The following is a 21,409-nucleotide window of genomic DNA, read 5'->3' as shown; positions in this document are numbered from 1 at the left end:
ACAACTTGTTACATAGAAGGGAACCCCCTGTTAGACTATCAGCACATTTTTCAGGAGGAACTTTGCAAGACAGAGTGGAGCGGCATGATATGTTCAAAGTGATGAAAGGAAAAAACTGCCAACAAAGAATACTCTACCTGGCAAAGCTGTCAATTCAGAATTGAAGGAGAAATAACAGTTTTTCAGATAAGCAAAAGCTAAGGAAGTTCATTACTACACTGGTCTTACAAGAATTGTTAAAGGGACTTCTTTAAGCAGAGAGAAAGAGTGCTAATTAGTAATAAGAAAACATATTAAAATGTGTATCTCACTGGAAAAGGAAAATATATACTAAAGGTGGTGAACTGACCACTTGTAAAGCTAGTATGAAGGTTAAAAGACAAAAGTAGTAAAAATAACTATAACTATAATAAGTTAAGGGATACGCAAGATAAAAAGATGTAAATTTTATGTAAAAACATGAAATGGGGTGGGGAGTAAAAGTTAGAGCTTTAGAATGTGTTCAAATTTAAGTTGTTCTCAACTTAAAACAGACTGTTATAAGTTGTTTTAAGTAAGCCTCATGGTAACCACAAAGCAAAACTCTATAGTATATACACAAAAGATAAAGAGAAAGAAACCAAAGCATGCCACTAAAGAAAGTCATCAAACCACAAAGGAAGACAGTAAAGAAGAAGAAAGGATCAGAGGAACTACAGGCATCCAGAAAACAACAGAACGGTAAAAGTACATAGTTATCGATAATTACTTTAAATGTAAACAAACTAAATTCTTCAATTAAAAGACCTAGAGTGATTGGATAAAAAATATATATCTAATTGCTGCTTCAAGAGATTCACTTCACATGTAAGGACACACACAAAGGGATGGAAAAAGATATTTCATGCAAAAGGAAACCAGAAGAAAGCTGGGGTAGCTATACTTATATCAGATGAAATAGACTTTAAGACAAAGACTGTAGTAAGAGACAAAGATCATGACATAATACTAAAATGGTCATTCAACAACAGAATATAACATTTGTAAATATTTGTGCACATAACCTAGGAGCACCTAAAGATATAAAGCAAATATTAATAGACCTCAATGGAGAATAGACAGAAATACAACAACAACAGGGGACTTTAATACACCACTTTCAACAAATGATAGATCACCCAGACAAAAAAACAATAAAGGACCATTGGCCTTAAATGACATGTTAGACTGATGGTCTTAACAGAAATACAGAACATTCCATTCAAAAGCAACAGAATGCACATTCTTCTCAGGTGCATATGGAATATTCTCCAGGATAGACCATATGTTAGGCCACAGCAAGTCTTACTAAATTTAAAAAGATTAAAACCATATCAAACATCTCTTCTGACCACAGTGGTATGTACCAGAAATTGATTACAGGAGAAAACTGGAAAATTCACAAATAGGTAGAGATTAAACAAACAACATGCTACTGAACAACTGATGGGTCTAAGAAGAAAGCAAGAGAAACTTAAAAAATACTTTGAGACAACTGAAAATGGAAATACAACATACCAAATTATGGGATGCAGCAAAAGCAATTCTAAGAGGGAAGTTCATAACAATAAATGCCTACATCAAGAAATGAGAATGATCTCAGAAAACCAAATTTTACCTCTCAAGAAACTAGGAAAAGAAGAATTGAAGCCCACAGTTAGTAGAAGGAAGGAAATAACAAAGATCAGAGCAGGGGCTTCCCTGGTGGCGCAGTGGTTGAGAGTCCGCCTGCCGATGAAGGGGACACGGGTTTGTGCCCCGGTCCAGGAAGATCCCACATGCCGTGGAGCGGCTGGTCCCGTGAGCCATGGCCGCTGAGCCTGCGCGTCTGGAGCCTGTGCTCCACAACGGGAGAGGCCACAAAAGTGAGACGCCCGCGTACCACAAAAAAAAAAAAAAAAAATCAGAACAAACTAAATGACCGACTAAAAAGAGAACAGAAAAGGTCAATGAAACTAAGAGCTGGTTCTTTGAAAAAAAATAAACGAAATTGATAAACCTTTAGCTACACTCAGGAAAAAAAAGAGAGGACTCAAAATCAGAAATCAAAGAGGAGATGTTACATCTGATACCACAGAAATACAAGGGATCGTAAGATACTACTATAAACAGTCATATCCAACAAACCGGACAACTTCAAAGAAATGGAACACACAACCTACCAAGACTGAATCATGAAGAAATAGAAGATCTGAACAGACGAATTACTAGTAAGGAGATGGAATCAGTAATCATAAATCTCTCAACAATGAAAGTCAGGACTCAGACAGCTTTACTGATGAATTCTACCAAACATTCAAAGGAGATTTAATACCATTCTTTCTCAAACTCTTCCAAAAAAATAGAAGAGGAGGGAACACTTCCAAACACATTTTACGAGGCCAGCATTACCCTGATATAGAAACCAGACAAGGATGCCACAAGAAGAGAAAATTATAGGCCAATATCCCTAAAAGCATGGATGCAAAACTCCTCAACAAAATATTAGCAAACCTAATTCAACAATATGTTAAGAGGATCATATACCATGTTCAAGTGGGTTTCATTCCAGGGATGTAAGGATGGTTCATCAATGTGATAAACCACATTAACAAAATGAAATATAAAAATCATATGATCATCTCAATAGATGCAGAAAAAGCATTTTACATTTTTAACATCCATTTATGATAAAAACTCTGAACAAAGTGGGTATACAGGGAACACACTTCATCATAATAAAAACCATATATCACAAGCCCACAGGTGATGCCACACTCAACTTTGAAAAGCTGAAAGCTCTAAGGTCAGGAACAAGACAAGATGCCCCCTCTCACCACTTTTATTCAACATAGTATTGGAAGTCCTATCCAGAGCAGTTAGGCAAGAAAAATAAATAAAAGGCATTCAAATCAGAAAGGGAGTAAAACTGTCACTATTTGCAGATAACATATCATATATAGAAAACCTTAAAGACTCCACCAAAAAGCTATTAGAACTAATCAAAGAATTCAGGAAAGTTGTAAGACACACAATCAATACAAAAAAACCTGTTGTTTCTATTCACTAACAAGAAGCTATCAAAAGGATATATTAAGAAAATCCCATCTACAAAAAAGAATAGGGGCTTCCCTGGTGGCGCAGTGGTTGAGAGTCCGCCTGCCGATGCAGGGGACACGGGTTCATGCCCCGGTGCGGGAAGATCCCACATGCCGTGGAGCGGCTGGGCCCGTGAGCCATGGCCGCTGAGCCTGTGCGTCCGGAGCCTGTGCTCTGCAACGGGAGAGGCCACAACAGTGAGAGGCCCGCGTACCGCAAAAAAAAAAAAAAGAATAAAACACCTAGGAATAAATTTAACCAAGGAGGTAAAAGACCTGTACACTGAAAAATACAAGACATTAATGAAAAAACTGACAAAGACACAAATAAATGAAAAGACATTCAATGCTCACGGATTAGAAGAATACTGTTAAAATGTCCATACCACCGAAGCAATCAACATATTCAAAGCAATCCCTATCAAAATTCCCATGGCATATTTTACAGAAATAGAATAAACAATCCTAAAATTTGTATGGAACCACAAGAGACCCTGAATAGCCAAATCAGTGTTGAGAAGAACCAAAAAACTGGAGGCATCATGCTTCCTGATTTCAAATTTTATTACAGAGGTACAATAAAACAGTATGGTAAAAAAAACAAAAAAACAAAAAAAAAACCCCAGTATGGTATTGGCATAAAAATAGACACATAGATCAATGGAACAGAATAGAGAGCCCAGAAATAAACCCACATATATATGATCAATAAATTTATGACAAAGGAGGCAAGAATATACAATGGGGAAAGGACTATCTTTTTAATAAATGGTGTTGGGAGAACTGCACAGCTACATGCAAAAGAATGAATGTGGACCACTATTTTACACCATATGCAAAAGTTAACTCATAATGGATTAAAGACTTGAATGTAAGACCTGAAACCATAAAAATCCTAGAAGAAAACATACATGGTAAGCTCCTTGACATCAGTCTCGGTGATGATTTTTTGGTTCTGACACCAAAAGCAACAAAAGGAAAAATAAACAAGTGGTACTACATCAAACTAGAAAGCTTCTGCGCAGCAAAGGAAACCATCAAAAAAATGAAAAGGCTACCTACCGAATAGGAGAAGATATTTGCAAATCACATATCTGATAAGGGGTTAATATCCAAAATATGTAAAGAACTCATACAACTCAATAGCAAAAAAGCAAACAATCCGAGTAAGAAATGGGTAGAAGATTTGAATAGACGTGTTCCCAAAGAAGACATACAGATGGCCAACAGGTATATGGAAAGATAGTCAACATCACTCATCATCCAGGAAATGCAAATCGAAACCTACTGAGATGTTATCTCATAACTGTTGAATGGCTATTATCAAAAAGACAACAAATAACAATTGTTGGTGAGAATGTAGAGAAAAGGGAGCCCTTGTGCACTGTTTATGGGAATGTAAATTGGTGCAACCACTATGGAAAACAGTATGGAGGGTCCTCAAAAAATTAAAAATAGAATTACCATATGATCCACCAATTCTACTGGGTATTTAACCAAGGAAATAGAAAACACTAACTCAAAAAGACATGTGCACCCCCATGTTCACTGCAGCATATTTACAATAGCCAAGACATGGAGGCCACCTTAGTGTCCACTGATGGATGAATGGATAAAGAAAATGTGGACACACACACAGTGGAATATTATTCTGCCATAAAAAGGAATGAAAATTTAGAGTCATAGATGTAGAAAACAAACTTACGATTACCAGGGGGGAAAGGAAGAGGAGGGATAAATTGGGAGATTGGGATTGACATGTACACACTACTATATATAAAATAGATAACTACTAAGAACCTACTGTATAGCACGGGGAACTCTATCCAATACTCTGTAATGACCTATATGGGAAAATAATCTAAAAAGGAGTGGATATATGTATATGTAGAATTGATTCACTTTGCTGTACAGCAGAAACTAACCCAACATTGTAAATTAACTATGCTCCAATACAAATTAATTAAAAAAAAGAATGAAATGTTGCCATTTGCAACAACACGGCTGGACCTTGAGGGCACTGTGCTAATTGAAAAATGTCAGAGAAAGACAAATTCTGTATGATCTATCTCACTTATATGTGAAATCTAAAAAAAAAAAAATTGAGCTCATAGATACAGAGAATAGACTGGTGGTTGCCAGAAGTAGGGTGGGGCTAGTGAGAGATGCTGGAGGGAGTCAAAGGTACAAATTTCCAGTTATAAAATAAGTGGGTCATGGGGATATACAGCATGGTGACTATTGTTAATACTGTACTGCATATTTGAAAGCTGCTACAAAAGTAAATCTTAATCTGAAACTAATATAATGTTATATGTCAATTATACCTGAACTGAAAAAAAATAAGCCAAGCCTCCTAGATGACTCTTGTGGTCTGGTGAGGCTCAATCCCTGTGGTCTGGGATTCCAGGTGAGAGGCTGAATGAGGGAGGGGTGGTGAGCCCAGATAATCTGAGCAAGCAAACAGGACTTCCTCTAATTCTCATTCTTGAGCAAACTGAGTGGCACGTGTCTGGGGACACTGGCCATCATCAGCAGGGCTGTTCAGCTGCAGCTGAAGACACACTTACCGTGCAATGACTTCATTCCCAAGGTGTAAGAAGGCCTCCGCAATGGAAGAGACTTGGGGAGAGAAGGGTACGTGCTACTGAAGAGGACATCGTTGGGCAGGGCTTGGTCCAGAAGCGAAGCCCTTGAGGTGAAAAAGTGCTCCCTCTGGCCGCTGTAAATACTCTCATCGGACAGCGTTCTGTGCAAGGCCCGCCTTGAGGTGGGAGTGGTGGGAAAGGGAGACTGAGGAGAGGAGAGTGCGTGGAACTGAAAAACAGCGTCAAGACAACAGAAAGTCAATCTTCTGGGTCACACACCCAACACCGGGGGCGGAGGATGGGTGCATCAACAAAATCACTCTGGTAGACACAACCCTTCAAATCCTGGAGCCCAACAAGAAAGCCTCAAAGTCCACCATCATTGTCTAAATCCTTAAGGGCTAAAATAGGAGTTCCGGGCACTGCATCCTCACAGCCCAGCATGCTGGCTGCAGCCGATCAGTGCTCAGTACAAAATTCAGATGTGGGATTAAGCGGATTCATCACTATCGTGTCATGGTCAACCACAAGACTTTAGGATCAGACAAATATGGGTTTTATTTGAATCCCGTGTCTTTGACCAAATCATGTTATTGCTCTGAGCCCAATTCCTCATCTATGAAATGGGGCCACCTCTCAGGATTATTATGAGGATTCCATGAAACACTGGACTGAGCACAACAGTATGTTATCAGTGGTGTTACGATAATATTACGGTCCCCAGCGAAACAGCCATGGTGCCAGGAAGGTATCCTCAGAAGCTTGTCAAGCGACTGCATGTTTGCCAGGCAACAAGAGCCTTTGATCATCACACTATATTCACTCAAATAACAGGTGGCTTTTGAAAGCATTAACTACTAATATTATATTTAATGAGCCTGGGAGATAATTTATTTTTTTGGATGGATTTCTATTCGTGAAATAAAAATAGGGAAGTCATCTTTATAAGTGACAAGTATTTATACAGTTATATATAAATGACAAAAGCTCCAGATAGCTGTATCTCTTGTTAATGTCTTTTGCCTTTGTGACCAGATTTGATTTTTATTTGAGACTTTTCTACAAATAGCAAGCTTCTGAGAATTCCATTCATGGAGAAAAAACAGACACGTTAACAATATTGAAATATCCAGCATCCTGCAAGCCAACAGAGTATGTGATCCATTAACAGAGTTATCCTTATTCAGTTCTTCTTAGTTAATGGTTCACCTTGGCAGGGAGAACAATGTGGAGAACAGGTGAGGATGTGAGTAGGAGGGCTGAGTCACTGCTGGCAGGAAGCCACTGTGAAACTTTCCATGACACTTTGAAGGGATAGAGAGATAATGATATGGCAATGCCTCCATCTAGGAGGCTGAGAACAGAGCTGATGCTCAGACTCATTCATGGGTTCTGAGGTCTAACATGCTTCCGGTCCAACATGCCAAGGGTTAATCAAGTCAAAGCTACCCACAGTGTGGTATGCACAGTTGCAGCATAAATATGAAAAAGTTATTAATCAAATACATTGTAAATGAGCCCCAGGTGTAGCCAACTGTGTTCACTTTTTAAAATTCACAATGAGTTAAGCCCAAAGTACATACATGCTTACCTTGAAAACTAAGCTGCTGTGATACATGCTTCGTGAGTCTTTAAGTGGGAGGGGACTTGGTATGGAAATTATTTCCCTTCTCACTTCACACAGAAGAGTGGGCATTAGAGAGGTTAAATGGGTTGCCAATTGTAAATTAAAAAAAAAAAAAAGCAGCTCATCTCCCTCCACCTGCAAGGTTCTAGAACTGTCACATAAGGCTCCTGCCTACTAGACCAGATTCCAGATCTCTCTATTCAAAAACTGCTCTCAATCATTTTTAGCACATCTGGGTTTGGCAAAGGGATTTCCTTTTCCAGTGAATATCCCCACCCTGATGATTTTACAGGAGAGAGATTTGCCATCAGTTCTAGGTTCAGCCTCTTTGGGAAATGTTAATATACTTCAAGGTAGTAAACAGCTACCTTGAAGAGATCCTTTGAGCAGTGAGATTTATTCAAAGTTATAACATCCTGCACTAAAGGAGGCAGGGGAGGAGATGGAAGGAAGCAATCTGCTTAGATGCTTTCTATCCGTTAAAAAATAGCAGGACAGGGCTTCCCTGGTGGCGCAGTGGTTGAGAGTCCGCCTGCCGATGCAGGGGACACGGGTTTGTGCCCCAGTCCGGGAGGACCCCACATGCTGTGGAGCAGCTGGGCCCGTGAGCCATGGCCGGTGGGCCTGCGCGTCCGGAGCCTGTGCTCCGCAATGGGAGAGACCACAACAGTGAGAGGCCCGCGTACCGCAAAAAAAAGATAAATAAATAAATAAAATAGCAGGACCTAGCCTGGGCCAAGCACGTTGGGATGGCTCCTGACCCCAGCCCTCTTCAACTCCAGTCTTAAAGGTATGTGCACCTATCCAGTCCCCTAGGGCACCCTCTGTCTTCCTTGCAGGTCATACCTGAGATCGCTGAGTGGTGCTGCCCTGTGCTGCCAGACCCTGGGAAAGAACCGCAATACAATGGGTGGCAGACTTGGAAGGGATTTTAGAGAGCATCGGGAAGGGGGATCTCAACTGTGTTCCAAGGAGCCCTAAGGGCTCCTCCCAGCATCACTGCCTGGGGAGAGGAGATGTTCAGGTGGGACCCAAGAGCCCAAGGCACCCCACCCCTCCCATCGGAGAAGTTCTGCTTTCTTAGTTCTACATGTTGGGCTGCCATGTGTAACTAACCGTATTAGGAAGAAAAGGGTTCCTGAACTTTAAAATCACTGGGGCACCATTGATCTAGTCTGGTCTTTTGTTTCAAAGCTGAGAAGCAAGGCCTAGAGAGGGGCATCTTGCTTCAGGTCCGTCTCCTTCCCCTCCTCACTCTTTTCACTCCTCCCGGCTCTCAGTGAAACGGGCTACCCGCACTTGCAATAAGCAAGTATCGGCTCTTCCTAAACACTAGAGCCGCATGAGGCCTCTTCCTTTGGTCTGTATCTGAGAGTACTGGCTGGAGAGCAAGGCTCTCAGTTTGCACTACTTACTGTCTGTTCACTTGCCAGACTCATGCAGCCCTTGGGGAGAATACGGTGATCCCAGCTCTGCCTGCCAGTGAGCTTTCTTAGAATGTTAATAGCTCTGCCCTTCTCCTTGAGATACGAGTTCCACAGCAGCTGTGTGGGGCCCTGCAGCCACCCACCTCTCAGCTCCAGCCTGCCGAGCAGAGCCCTGCCACGTCCTGCAGCAGATATCTCAGTCTGCTAGCAAACGAGCCGGGGAACAACCCCGTCATTTGATATTCATGATGGCTCACTGGTAGCACTTGCTATCTGAGAAAGCCAATGTGGCGTGAGTAGGTTCCAAGTATCACAGCCCAAAGCAGGCTACTCCGTGTACCCTGAGGCCTGATGCAGTGGCTCGGAGCCTTGAGCCAGGCATGGCCTGGAAGACCTCTCAAGGGCATGTTAGCCTTACTGACACAGCAGAGGCACGGCCATTCAGATGATGAGTCTCACAAGACATGCAGAGCTACTTAGCTGAACTCATCTGAAACCAAACCAAAAAGGATGAAACGAGAGAGAAAACAGAGCATATTTCCAGCTCCTGCTTCCAGCCTTTTCACCATAATAGTTTAGCCAGCAGAAGCATTTTCTTTGCAGAGGGTCTCACGGTAATATAGTCACAGCATAAAGAATGTGCATTCCTATTTCAAAAAGGAATGTTAAAGTAATTCACTTTGGAAATAAAAGCCAAGGCCTGAATAAAGGAAGACAGACATTTGCTTGCAATTATTTCCACTGCATGAGTAAATCAAAAGGATGAAAGCTCTGAGCTTGCTCCTTTCCAAAAATGTTAAACTAAGAATTGGTGGAAAGATTCCTTTCAGGGCAGGTTTTATTTTCCTCTAACCTCAAAGGAAAAATCTGAAATAATTTTTATTTTGAAACTGGTAGTTGAAAATTTTAATATACCTCTTTGGTTTTTGATGGACAAAGAAAGAAGTTTCAAGTACTATCTTTTGCAAGGTTGCTAAGGAAACCATTTGTGCCCTGGGTGATGAGTCAGAACTGTTAAGTGCTGGCTTATAAAACAGAAATTACAGAAGTCCAGAATGGCAAGTCTTTAAAATGATTTATGATGTTAATGTTTATGTTAATAACTGATTGATTTCTCAGCAAAACTCCAGAATGGTCTTTGGAGCACATTTCATCTCTGTAAATGTTGATTTGTAAGTTTAGGAGGTATATCTGACCTGTCTGAAGGAAGACGCACACACACGTGTGGCACACGCATACACAGAGGCATGTACGTGTGCACATAAACTAGAATGGTGACGAGAAAGCCTGGATGAGACAAGACCACACAGCTCATCCAGCTGGGCATGTCTCTCACCCTCTGATCACAGTTTGAGGATGGTGAGTGGTTAAGGAAATATGTCAGCTTCCATTTTCAATCAGTTCTCAAAGGTCTTCTTAAATTAAGCTTTCTAGTCACTTCAAAGAGACTACAAATCATTTAACTAAGAACACAGAGAACAGAAAACATTAAAGTTTGTAGCCATGACCTTCTGGGGGGTGGACTCCCTTCTCTTGGGGCCACCCGGTACACTGTGGACAGGAATACCAAACGCTTGGCGTGAAATACCTTTGGGCCCAGCTAAGCCAACACTGGCTCTGAGCCTGGGAGCATGAGACTGCACATTTTAGAGGACAAGAAAGCAGAGAGCCTTAGGTGGGCTTCAAGGGTCCTCCAAGCTGAGGTGAGAACAAACCCTTCCTCGTGGTCATGCAGAAGTCTGGCCACCAACATACCCACCAACTCTGAGCAAGTTCTCGGGACTTGACGGGGAGGGTGGCTGGGTTCCAGAGAAGGCATTTCTAGTCTGGAATCCTGAGAGTGGAGAGAAGGCTTTACGAAGTGAAGAGAATCTGGGAAATTCTGAAGGTAAATGTGCAGACTTAGGTTTGCTGGACTAAACAGCATGCAGTGTATGGCTGGTAGGTCTGCCTGGCCAGGGGCAGGGGGCAGAGGCAAGGCCAGAGTGCAGGGTGCTGTGGACACACACAGGGCAGGAAACACACTGGGGGCTACTGCGGAAGGAGGACGAGGACCCTTTGGACAGAAGGCACTAAAGCCCTTTCAGAAAACTTTCTGACAAGGGAGCCATGGGTGTCTCTGCAGAGTTCTGAGAAGCAATGTCATCTGAGTAATGTCAAGAAAGTACAGCCTGTGCACGGTAAGTAGGATACTGGAAGAAAAAAAGCCATGGGGGTAGGGACAGGTTAATATGAACCCGACTCAAGAGATGTGGCTGCAGGGACTGAGCATCTGGAAAACATGTGAACCAATTACTGGGACAGTTAGGTGATGGCGGGAAGTGGGGTCTGATGAAGAGGAGCTGGGAACCACCACTTCCTGGAGGGTGCAACTGCCCTATTCGGTCTCTCTCTAACTGCTATTTACCCCAAGCTCTACCCTGTACCTTAAAGTTCTTCTGGGATTCAGGAGTTGGGCTTTCCAGATTGATGAGTTTCTTGAGATCCTCCTCAATGGTGGACTTGGAGGTTTGCTTTGGGGATGCCCGGAGGTCCCTGGTTGAGGCACGCAGCCTGGTGTGGGCTATTTCATTGCCATCACTCTGATGACGCCTTGAAAGAAGGGGAAGAGAGGGTAGAAGTTTAGTCGACAAGGTTGACTCAAGGGCACGATGGGCTCTGAAAGAGGTATGTCAATGGAGAGCTATTAAAGGAGAGAAAAGGAGAATCAATTCTGTTCAATAACATTAGAATCCACTCAGATAAATGCTTGTTAGAGAAACAAGACCAATATGAAATACAAAATAAAAAGCCTGAAGAATAAATCACTCTTTCATAGGAAACTATTAACTCCACTAAGCCAAAATTAGCAACAGACTTATTAATAAAAGCCCACAGGGTATGAATCCCAAATGCAATCTTTGTACAAACAAAAACAAAGTCATTGACTGAATCATTTATTTTTTGCTGGACTAGTTTGTCAAAAAGTTCTTCATGTTCAGAGGTGGTCACTTACTTTCTAACAGTCCCTCTGGTGCCTCCTGGCCCATTTAGGAATTGCAATGGGAAGGCTGTGATTAATAGCACCAAAGGGACAAGTGTGGTCTTAGCACCAGAGGGGCGATTATTCTGAAGTTTGTTCTTCAGACATACTCTTTCCTAGAAGACTTAAGATTCTCAAATCTGAATGTTTTACAATCTATCTTATTGAAGGAATGTGTCAGAGAAACAATTTAAGACAAGTTTCACTTAGGGGAAAAAAAAAAATCTCCCTACCAAACCACCCTCTTCCCAGCCCCTAGCCTGGCCTCCTCTCTTGCAGAAAATTGTCCAAGCTTTTCTGTTCTCTGTCATGTTAAAAGCAAAATACCCAGCAAGAGGGCTTCCCTGGTGGCACAGTGGTTGAGAGTCCGCTTGCCGATGCAGGGGACATGGGTTCGTGCCCTGGTCCAGGAAGATCCCACATGCCGCGGAGCGGCTGGGCCCGTGAGCCGTGGCCACTGAGCCTGCGCATCCGGAGCCTGTGCTCCGCAAAGGGAGAGGCCACGACAGTGAGAGGCCCGCATACCGGAAAAAAAAACCAGCAAGAGAAGCAAACGAATCCTTACTTTCTTGTGTCCATAAATCCCACAGAGTTTATGGTTCCTTCGGGTTTCTTCCATCCAATTAGGTACTTGCTAGTAGCGCCCTGGCGAGGGTAGAAAGTCCTAGGGCCGGAGGAGGAGGAGGAGGATGAGAAGGAAGGAACGAGCTGCGAGGAGGTGGCAGGATGCAGTTCTTCTTTTGGTGAACTTCTGGCACTGGTGAAGACAACTGGGCTGGCAGAGTGTCGGGAGCTCAGAGTACTGAGGAGAAGCAGGACAGAGACAAAACGGCGCGCTGTGCGTGTGTGCGTCCCTGGGGTCAGTATGTCAGCTATAAAAGCGTCATCCAGGACAGGGGTTATGGCCAGGTTAAAGAACAATGAATATTTCATAAAATATTAATGGGGCTGGCTGGCCTTCCTTGCTTTCTCGCTTTAATTTAAATGTCTGCTGTCAAAGTGAAAGATGGTGACTGGGGCTTATTCTGCACTTTAAGTTGAAAAGTAAAAATAGTTAAGACAGTGAGGGACACTCTGAAGTAGGCTAGCACCGCTGAAGTTTGTGACAGTGAAGTCTAGAAGAGGCACGTGGCGGGGGTGGGGGGAGCCGGCAGTAAAAGGTCTGGAGGTATCAACGGCTCTCTCTTCTCCCTTCCTCAGAACTAAGGGTCACGGTGACATTCCCCAGGCCCGAGCTGAAGAGGGGGGACAAGATTGGATCAGCCATAGAGGTCTCTACACACTCACGTCCAAGGCCGAAGGGGCACCTTGAGGTCTCCTTCCCCATGGCATCTATCAGTACCATTGACTCTCTACAAAGCTGTTTATCAGATTAACCTGGACCATTACCTTACAACATACACAAAAGTTAACTCATAATGGATTCAAGACTTGAATGTAAGACCTGAAACCGTAAAACTCCTAGCCAGAAGAAAACATAGGCAAGTAATAAGCTCCTTGACAGTGATTTTTTGGATTTGACACCAAAAGCAAATGCAACAGAAGCAAAAATAAACAAGAGGGACTACATCAAACCAAAAAGCTTCTGTGTAGCAAAGGAAACCATCAACAAAATAAAAAGGCAACTTACTGAACAGGAGAAAATATGTGCAAATCATGTATCTGATAAGGGGTTAATATCCAAAATATATAAAGAACTCATACAACTTAGTAACAAAAAAAGCAAACAATCCGAATTAAAAAATTGGGTAGAAAATTTGAATAGACATTTTCCCAAAGAAGACATACAAATGGCCAACAGGTAGATGAAAAGATGCTCAACATCACTCATCATCAAGGAAATGCAAATCTAAACTATAATGAGACCTCACACCTGTTAGAATAGCTATTATCAAAAAGATAAGAAATAACAAGTGTGAGCAAAGATGTGGAGAAAAGGGAACCCTCGTGCACTGTTGGTAGGGATGTAAATTGGTACAGCTACTATGGAAAACAGTATGGAGGTTCCTCAAAAAATTAGAAAACCAAACTCCTAGATACGGAGTAGTTGTCAAAGGTGGAGGCTGGAGGGTGGGTGAAATGGCTAAAGAGGGTTCAAAAGGTACAAACTTCTAGTTATAAGATAAATAAGTCCTGGGGATGTAATATTAGGCATGGTGATTAAAAATAAAAAACTGTTCATCACCAATGTATTTTAAACTTTGGTTAGAAATTACAAAACTAAAGTCCTGTAGGACTTAAGGAGAAGACTACTCATTTTACCTTTAAAACTCAGGCAGAATTTTACATAAACTAGAGATGAGAGTTTAAGCTAACAACAAACCTAGAGGGCCTTTAACTGCAGGATTTCCATACTTCCTTCCCAGTGATCTCATGGGACCTACGGTCACACCACTTGAGCCCTGCTGAGTTTTCCAGCTTAGGCTGAGACCAAAGACAGGTCACTCCAGGGGACTTTGTTACTGAAGGTTTAGTTAACAGGATGTGGTCTCAAAGCATGCCTCACTAGCACTTCCATTGGTCAAAATCTAATGGTCCTGCTCTGAATAAAGTATGGACTTTAGTTAATAAGAATGCATCAACATTGATTCCTTAGCTATGACAAATGTATTACAGTGACATAAGATGATGAAAACAGGAAAAAATGGGTAAAGGGTATATGGGAACTCTCTGTACTATCTTTGCAACTTTTCTGGAAATCAAAAACTATTCTAAAATAGAAAAGTTCATTATAAAAAAATAAGCAAAAAACCAAAACAAAATACAACAAAAAATAAAACCCTAATGGTCCAGAGATTTTATATGTGTGTGTGCATACATACATGTACAATATATATATACACACACATGTACATACATACACACACACATATACACACATCTGAAAATGAATCTTGAACTCCACCTCAAACCTTACATAAAAATCAATTCCAGATGGGCTGTATATTTAAATGTAGATCTAAAGATTCTGGAGTGTAACATGGAAGAACATCTTTATGACAGAGGCAGAGATTTCTTTAATAGGATCGTAAAGGAAATGATTGAACCCCATTAAAATTAAGAACCATTCATCAAAAGACAAAGAGAATATATGTAAAACATATATCCAATGAGGGGCTCCTCTCCATACATAACTAACTTCTACAAATTAACAAGACAAACAACCCAACAGAAAAATGGGCAAAGATCTGGAAAGGAATTTCACAAAAGAGGATATCTAAAAACCATTAAACATTGGTGCTCAACATTATCAGTTATCAAGAAAATGCAAATTAAAGCCACAAAGAGGGACCACTATACGCCTACCAGAACAGCTAAAATTAAAAAGACAATATCAAGTGCTAGAAAGGATGGGAAGCAACTCATACACTGCAGATGGGTACTTGTTACAACCACTTTGGCAAACTGGTTCACAGTCTCTGCTAAAGTTGAATATGTGTAAATCCTGTGCAAGCAATTTCACTCCTAGGTAGATACTGAAAAGAAGTGCATATATACATGTACCAAAGGACATGTACAAGAACCTGTATTACTCCAAACTGGAAATACTCCAATGCTCATCAACAGTAGAGTGGATAAACAAATTGTGGTGTGTTCTCACAATGGAAATATAATACAGCAATGAAAATAAACGAATGCTACTTACTTGCAACACACAGATGAATCTCCCCAACATAATGTCGACTTAAAGACACCAGACACAGAGTAATACATATGGGATGACTCCACTTACACAAAGCCCCCAAATAGGCAAAATGAGTGTATGACTTAGGATTCAGGATTGTATTCACTTGGGGAGGGGTTGGGGAGGTGACTGGGTGGGCGGGCATGTAGGAGGAATGGTGTCTGGATGCTGGTCAAGTTCCGGTTCTTGATCTGGGTAGCGATGACATGGGAAGTTCACTTTGAGAAAACCCAACCCAATGTATATTTATGACCTGTGCCTTTTTTTGTGTGCATGTTATACTTTAATGAGAATACACCCACAAAAACAAAGCAAAAATAGATGACCTGAAAGAAGGCCATATCAGTCCCTGAGGCTTTGCAAAGACGGGAGAGAGGGGGGCAGAGTGTCGGGGGAGGAATAGGACACAGGGCAAAGGTGATCTCGAGGGTTTTCCACACTAACTGGGTCTTAACACTTCAGATTAAATATAACCATCTCCTTTATTTCTGTAACTAAGGAGGAGTAACCAGGTTCAAACGTCATAGAAAATATAACTTAAAAAATGACTAGCCATATCTTAATAATCCCTCTAACAATTTTCCCCCAAAGATTTTTCTATCTAGGGAGAAGGGGAAAGAAAAGACCCCCTCACAAAACCTCAAAGGGCAACATAACTTTAAAAGCAATGCTATCTCATTTAGTTTTTACCTCTTGATAACAGATATCCCATTTGTTTGCTTTGAAAATTAAGGGAATGGGACTTCCCTGGCGGTCCAGTGGTTAAGGCTCCCCGCTTCCACTGGAGGGTACACGGGTGCAATCCCTGGTTGGGGAACTAGGATCCCACCTGCCGCGGGGCGACGCCAAAAAAAATAAATAAATAAAATTAAGGGAATGCAAAACTCTCCCATTAGTGTAGTATATTATTGATAAATCAATAAGAACAAAATAATAGTAGGTCTGTGTTATGGAAAAGAGACTAAAGGTGGAAAGGTGAACCAAAAAGAAAAAAGCAGGGAGAGACACATAAAGACAGAGGCAGACAAGCCCACAGACAGTAACACCAGAGACCCAGGTTAACAGCAAATGCATTATCAGCATAGGGAGCATCGACCCAGAGAAGCTTCTGAAATACTAAGAGTGCAGCCTTTGGGATACTTTAAAAGCATATGACAGGTTTGCAGCTATTTGTTACTTAGCGACAAGACCTAATCTTTAGTTTGCAGATTTCTTTCACCCAGCTATACCTACCTCATACACATTTGGAGCCCAGATGTGGAGATGTCTCAAGCCTCAACCCTGGTTAGTGTCTGAAGCAGATGCCAATTAAGTGAAAGACAATAAATTAGGGTCTAATGTACTCACCTCTCATCTTGGATAATCACGTGCTTGCTTCACCTGCCTTGACTGGTATCCACAAGTGAGTAATGTGTGTTTGAATGACTCAAGCCATTCTTCCTCATCAGCATGTTAAGATACAGATTGTGGGGCTTCAACCCAGAGATTGATTCAGGAGCTTGGGTGGGGTGGGGTACATGAGAATTTGCACTTCTAACTTGTTCCCAGGTGATGCTGTGGCCCTGACTCAGAACCTAAAAACCACTGTACCAGAGGTACATCTGACTGCTCATATTTTACATTTCTCATCAATAAGTATCTTGGGGGCTTCCCTGGTGGCGCAGTGGTTCACAGTCCGCCTGCCGATGCAGGGGACACGGGTTCGTGCCCCGGTCCGGGAAGATCCCACATGCCGCGGAGCGGCTGGGCCCGTGAGCCGTGGCCGCTAAGCCTGCGCGTCCGGAGCCTGTGCTCCGCAATGGGAGAGGCCACAACAGTGAGAGGCCCCTACTGCAAAAAAAAAAAAAAAAAAAATAGTATCTTGCTGTGATAACATCGGTATTCAAAACCCTGGGGCTTTCAAAGACTAAATGTTTGGTCAAAATAGAAATAATTAACCATGAGAAAACAAAGTAAATTGCACAGTCTGTTAATTTACTTCCTATGTAAATTAAATTACTACCATTATTTCCCTGAGAGGCATTTAATAGGTTTTGTACTAGATGATAAAACTCTTTGAAGGCAGGGATATCTTTGTATATTTAACAATGCCAGAATACAGTAGACTCTCAGCAAGATATTTATTGCACAGAGGGATTCTCTTTAGTATTTACAAAACACACTATATATTTAATTTCTTTATCTTGTTTATCATCTGTCTCCCCCAGTTTAAATGTAAGCTCCATGAGGGCTGAAATTTTTGTCTGTTTTGTTCACTACTATATTCTCCCTGCTCAGAATAGTCCCTGGCCATTGTAGGCATGCAATATTTGATGAAGGAAACTGTCAAATAAATGACAAATTAGCCATCTGTTTTAAATGCAAGGGAGAGTTATACGCAAAGATAGTATATTTTACTCATACTCTATTTAAAACTGGATGTTGCTTCCTTTTTACTGCAAGAAATAATTAAATCTACAGAGTATGCTTCTGTTTACAAGTGCATTCTTAAAAGGATAAATGCTTAATTATCCATAGACCCCAATTATTGGTTTTATCTGTGACCACAGACCCTGATTTTTGGTTTTATCTGTGAACAGGGCAGCTGACCCTAGCTCCCAGGTGTCAGCCCTACTTAACAATTGATTAGATTTGGGAACAATGGTAAAAGCAAAAACAAATGACTAATCCATTGGTGGGTCTTCCTTCTTTACTGTGTACAACTCATAGCACGAAGGTGAGCACTTTAGTTTGTTGACCTGTCCCCTAATTCGATTGTCACAGGAGGATCACCTGGGAGCTTTATAAATACACATCCCTAGGCCCTAATTCCAGAGATTTTAATTTGACAGAGTTGGGGTGGTGCCTGAGTTGTGTATGTTGGCAAAATCTCCCCCAAGTGTGCACATCCATCGAGAACTGCTCGAATCTAGGTGAATTATCATATTGTTATGACTTCATCAAAATCCAGCTTCACACAGTCAAGATCAAGAAGGGGAAGGCATCAAAGCAGTGTTTCTGCAGCCATGAACCAAATTTGGTCACCTGCAAGTGCTGATGTAAATAATGATTCCTTGGCTCACGTCCCATCTCCTAGAGCCCCAGAAATGTGTATTTTAACAAACCCCCAAAGGACTCTCACGTTCCCTAGAGCTTAAGAACTACTGCATTAGCCCCTCAACTCTTCTCACTCCACAATGGGTTGTCTCCTTCCTCTGTGGCCCCCTCCCCTGGCCCAGCTGTGTGTGTGTGCGTGTGCGTGTGTGTGTGTGTTGGGGGCGCAGGAGGGTGGGGCTCCTTGAAGCTGACCCACCTGCTGGCCTTGAGCCACTTGGAGGGGCCTGCACATACACACTTCCCCAAATAATCTCTGAGTGGCTTTAATTACAAAACAACTGAAATGAAGTTGTCAGCTTCATACTTTCAAAGGGCAACTGTGTGGCTGAGCTGTTTCATTATCCTGGAGATTTCATGTTAATTCAATAGGCTGCAATTTAGTTGTACACATGGCAAATTAAATCTCTCCCCAGGAATTGTGTAAGAAGCCAATAATACAGAACAAAAAGAGACGAGCAATAGATATGTTAGGAATGACAAGTGCAGTATCTGCTACTTTTCTATCTGTAGAAAAAAGTGAGTCTAGCTGTGAGTATGGCTAAACTGGAAGCACTAAGAATTTAATCAGGGTGTTCCTGGATTCCACACGAAGAGACACTAGCTTTCTTTCTTACATGAAGTAAAGGGCATTTCCCCTTTCCTAAAAATGGACCAACCTTTGATTCATTTGGTCATTCCAGGACATGAATTTAAAAAAATTTTTTTTTAATTGAAGTAGAGTTGATTTACAATGTTGTGTTAGTTTCAAGTGTACAGCAAAGTGATTCAGTTTGTTCATATATATATATATATATATATATATATATATATATATATATATATATATATCCCTTTTCAGATTCTTTTCCATTACAGGTTATTACAAGATATTGAATATAGTTCCCTGTGCTATACAGTAGGTCCTTCTTGTTTATCTAGTTTATATACAGTAGTGTGTATCTGTTAATCCCTAACTCCTAATTTATCCCTCCCTACCCTTTCCCCTTTGGTAACCGTAAAATTGTTTTCTTTGTCTGTGAGTCTCTTCCTGTTTTGTAAATAAGTTCACTTGTATCATTTTATAAGATTCCACATATAAGTGATATCATATGGTATTTGTCTTTGTCTGACCTACGTCACTTAGTATGATAATCTCTAGGTCCATTCATGTTGCTGCATTCTTTTTTATGGCTGAGTAATATTCAATTGTGTAATATACATCTTCTCTATCCATTCCTCTGTCAATGGACACTTAGGTTGCTTCATGTCTTGGCTACGGTAAACAGTGCTGCTCTGAACACTAGGGTTTACAGGACATGAATTCTGAAAAGGAAGAGAGGGCACACACACATATGCATGATTCGTCATATAAACAGAGGAGAAGAGGCAACGGGGCATCTGAGAATTTGGGACAGTCTGAATCTGTCCAAACTTCTCATCCTGACCTGTTGCTCAAATGAAACCATGAACCAAATGTGCTGCAACCTGGTTATTTACATTCCCAGCTGTGGTAAAACTTTATAGGAGACGATCCTAGATGACTAGTTTCCAAAAAGGATGCCAGTCACGGCGGGGGCCACTTTGCACAGGAGGAGCTACACCTGCTTGCCGACCTTGCAAAGGGATGAACCCCACAGGACAGGGCAGCCTGCATGTTAAGAGTCAAAGCCCCAAGTGCTGAAGCTATGAGGGTCTGGGAAACTGTTCTGCAATTTCTTCATCATCAATGAGGCCACCGCCTCCTACCGAAAACATCTGCCAGCCACTCTCCGTGCCACCAAGAGCTGCTGAAGGAAACACCTGGAGTCACCACTATTCAGGCACGAACCAGAGGGGTGGATTTGAGACTGGCTGGGATGGTATTTTCAGGAGGGGGAGAGCAGCAATTAGTCACTTGTCAAATGACTGTGGCAAAATCTGCCCAAAGGCTGAATGCTGGCCTGATACCAAGAGGAGGGGAACTGATGGGTTTCCTGTGATTACGTGCACAGATAACAAATAAGCCTTCCGGTGACAGATAATGCGGGAGGATAATGATTAAGGACGACTCCTCCCACTGTGTTCAGCACTAGCCAATTATGTCCAGTACTGGCTCTACAATTTAGGAGAGCTTCAGAAGACACTAATTCTAAAGGACTGGGGGAAAAAGAAGTGAGGCAGGAATGATGAAGCTGGCAAAGGGGATATCCAAGTGACTGCAGTAAAGAAGACTGTTCATCTATAAGAGGGAGATATTTAATAAGTACAAGGGCACACGAGTGCATAAAGCATAGGGAAAGGAGTGGCTAGGCCTACCCAGCAGAAGCGACCTCAGGGGTCACTGTGGACCTCAAGCTGAACAAGCCTGCAATGATGAGTGAGTTAACAGGGAACTAACAAGATAACTACGAATATTATCATTCTATTAGGCATAGCTGAGAAAAGTGTCACGTCCAGATGTGGCATCTAAAAGGGATAAAGAAAACAAAGCAGGAAACTCGAGAAGCAAAGTTTCTTGGGAGATACATGTTTGTTGAAGGAAAAGTAGCCAGATAACTACACTAAGTGATGGAGTGCTTATAAAAGGAAATGACAGAAAAAGGACATTTACAGTTTGCAATACCTTTGATAACATTTTTTTTAATTCTCAACAAACATATAAAAACAACCATTTAGTAAGGGGACTAGGTATTATTAAGTTACAGATAAGGGACAAGCTCTGGCGAAATGGTGAGGCTGGCCAAAGGCCACCTGGCTGGTCCACAACAGAACTGAGACTTGAACCTGGATTTCAGGATCCAAATCTATTTTCCCTACATTTCTCTCTCGACTTGCCTGGAGGTGAAGGGCTGTTAGCATATATATATATATATATATATAGTTAAATTATTTTAAAATCACCACTTTTTGG

The 21,409-nt window shown here is 41.6% G+C and overlaps 1 protein-coding gene across 5 annotated transcripts in view; it reads right to left on the bottom strand.

Moving 5' to 3' along the window:
* SIPA1L1 (signal induced proliferation associated 1 like 1) overlaps positions 1-21,409 on the bottom strand; it is a 138,880-nt gene that overhangs the window by 11,977 nt on the left and 105,494 nt on the right. For 4 of the 5 annotated variants that reach the window (XM_081227829.1, XM_081227830.1, XM_081227832.1 and 1 more), the window contains 3 exons: positions 12,325-12,561; positions 11,164-11,329; positions 5,666-5,912 (listed from right to left, as the gene is read on the bottom strand). In XM_081227829.1, the coding sequence (XP_081083955.1) occupies positions 5,666-5,912; positions 11,164-11,329; positions 12,325-12,561 (650 nt within the window). The remainder of the gene's footprint in view (positions 1-5,665; positions 5,913-11,163; positions 11,330-12,324; positions 12,562-21,409) is intronic. The other variant, XM_081227833.1, reaches the window with a different exon arrangement.

This window comes from Mesoplodon bidens (genome assembly GCF_964165515.1).
Source record: "Mesoplodon bidens genome assembly, chromosome: 3".
Classification (NCBI taxonomy): Eukaryota; Metazoa; Chordata; class Mammalia; order Artiodactyla; family Ziphiidae; genus Mesoplodon; species Mesoplodon bidens.
The sequence above is the reverse complement of the archived record's forward strand: the minus strand, read 5'-3'. Positions and strand labels throughout refer to the sequence as shown.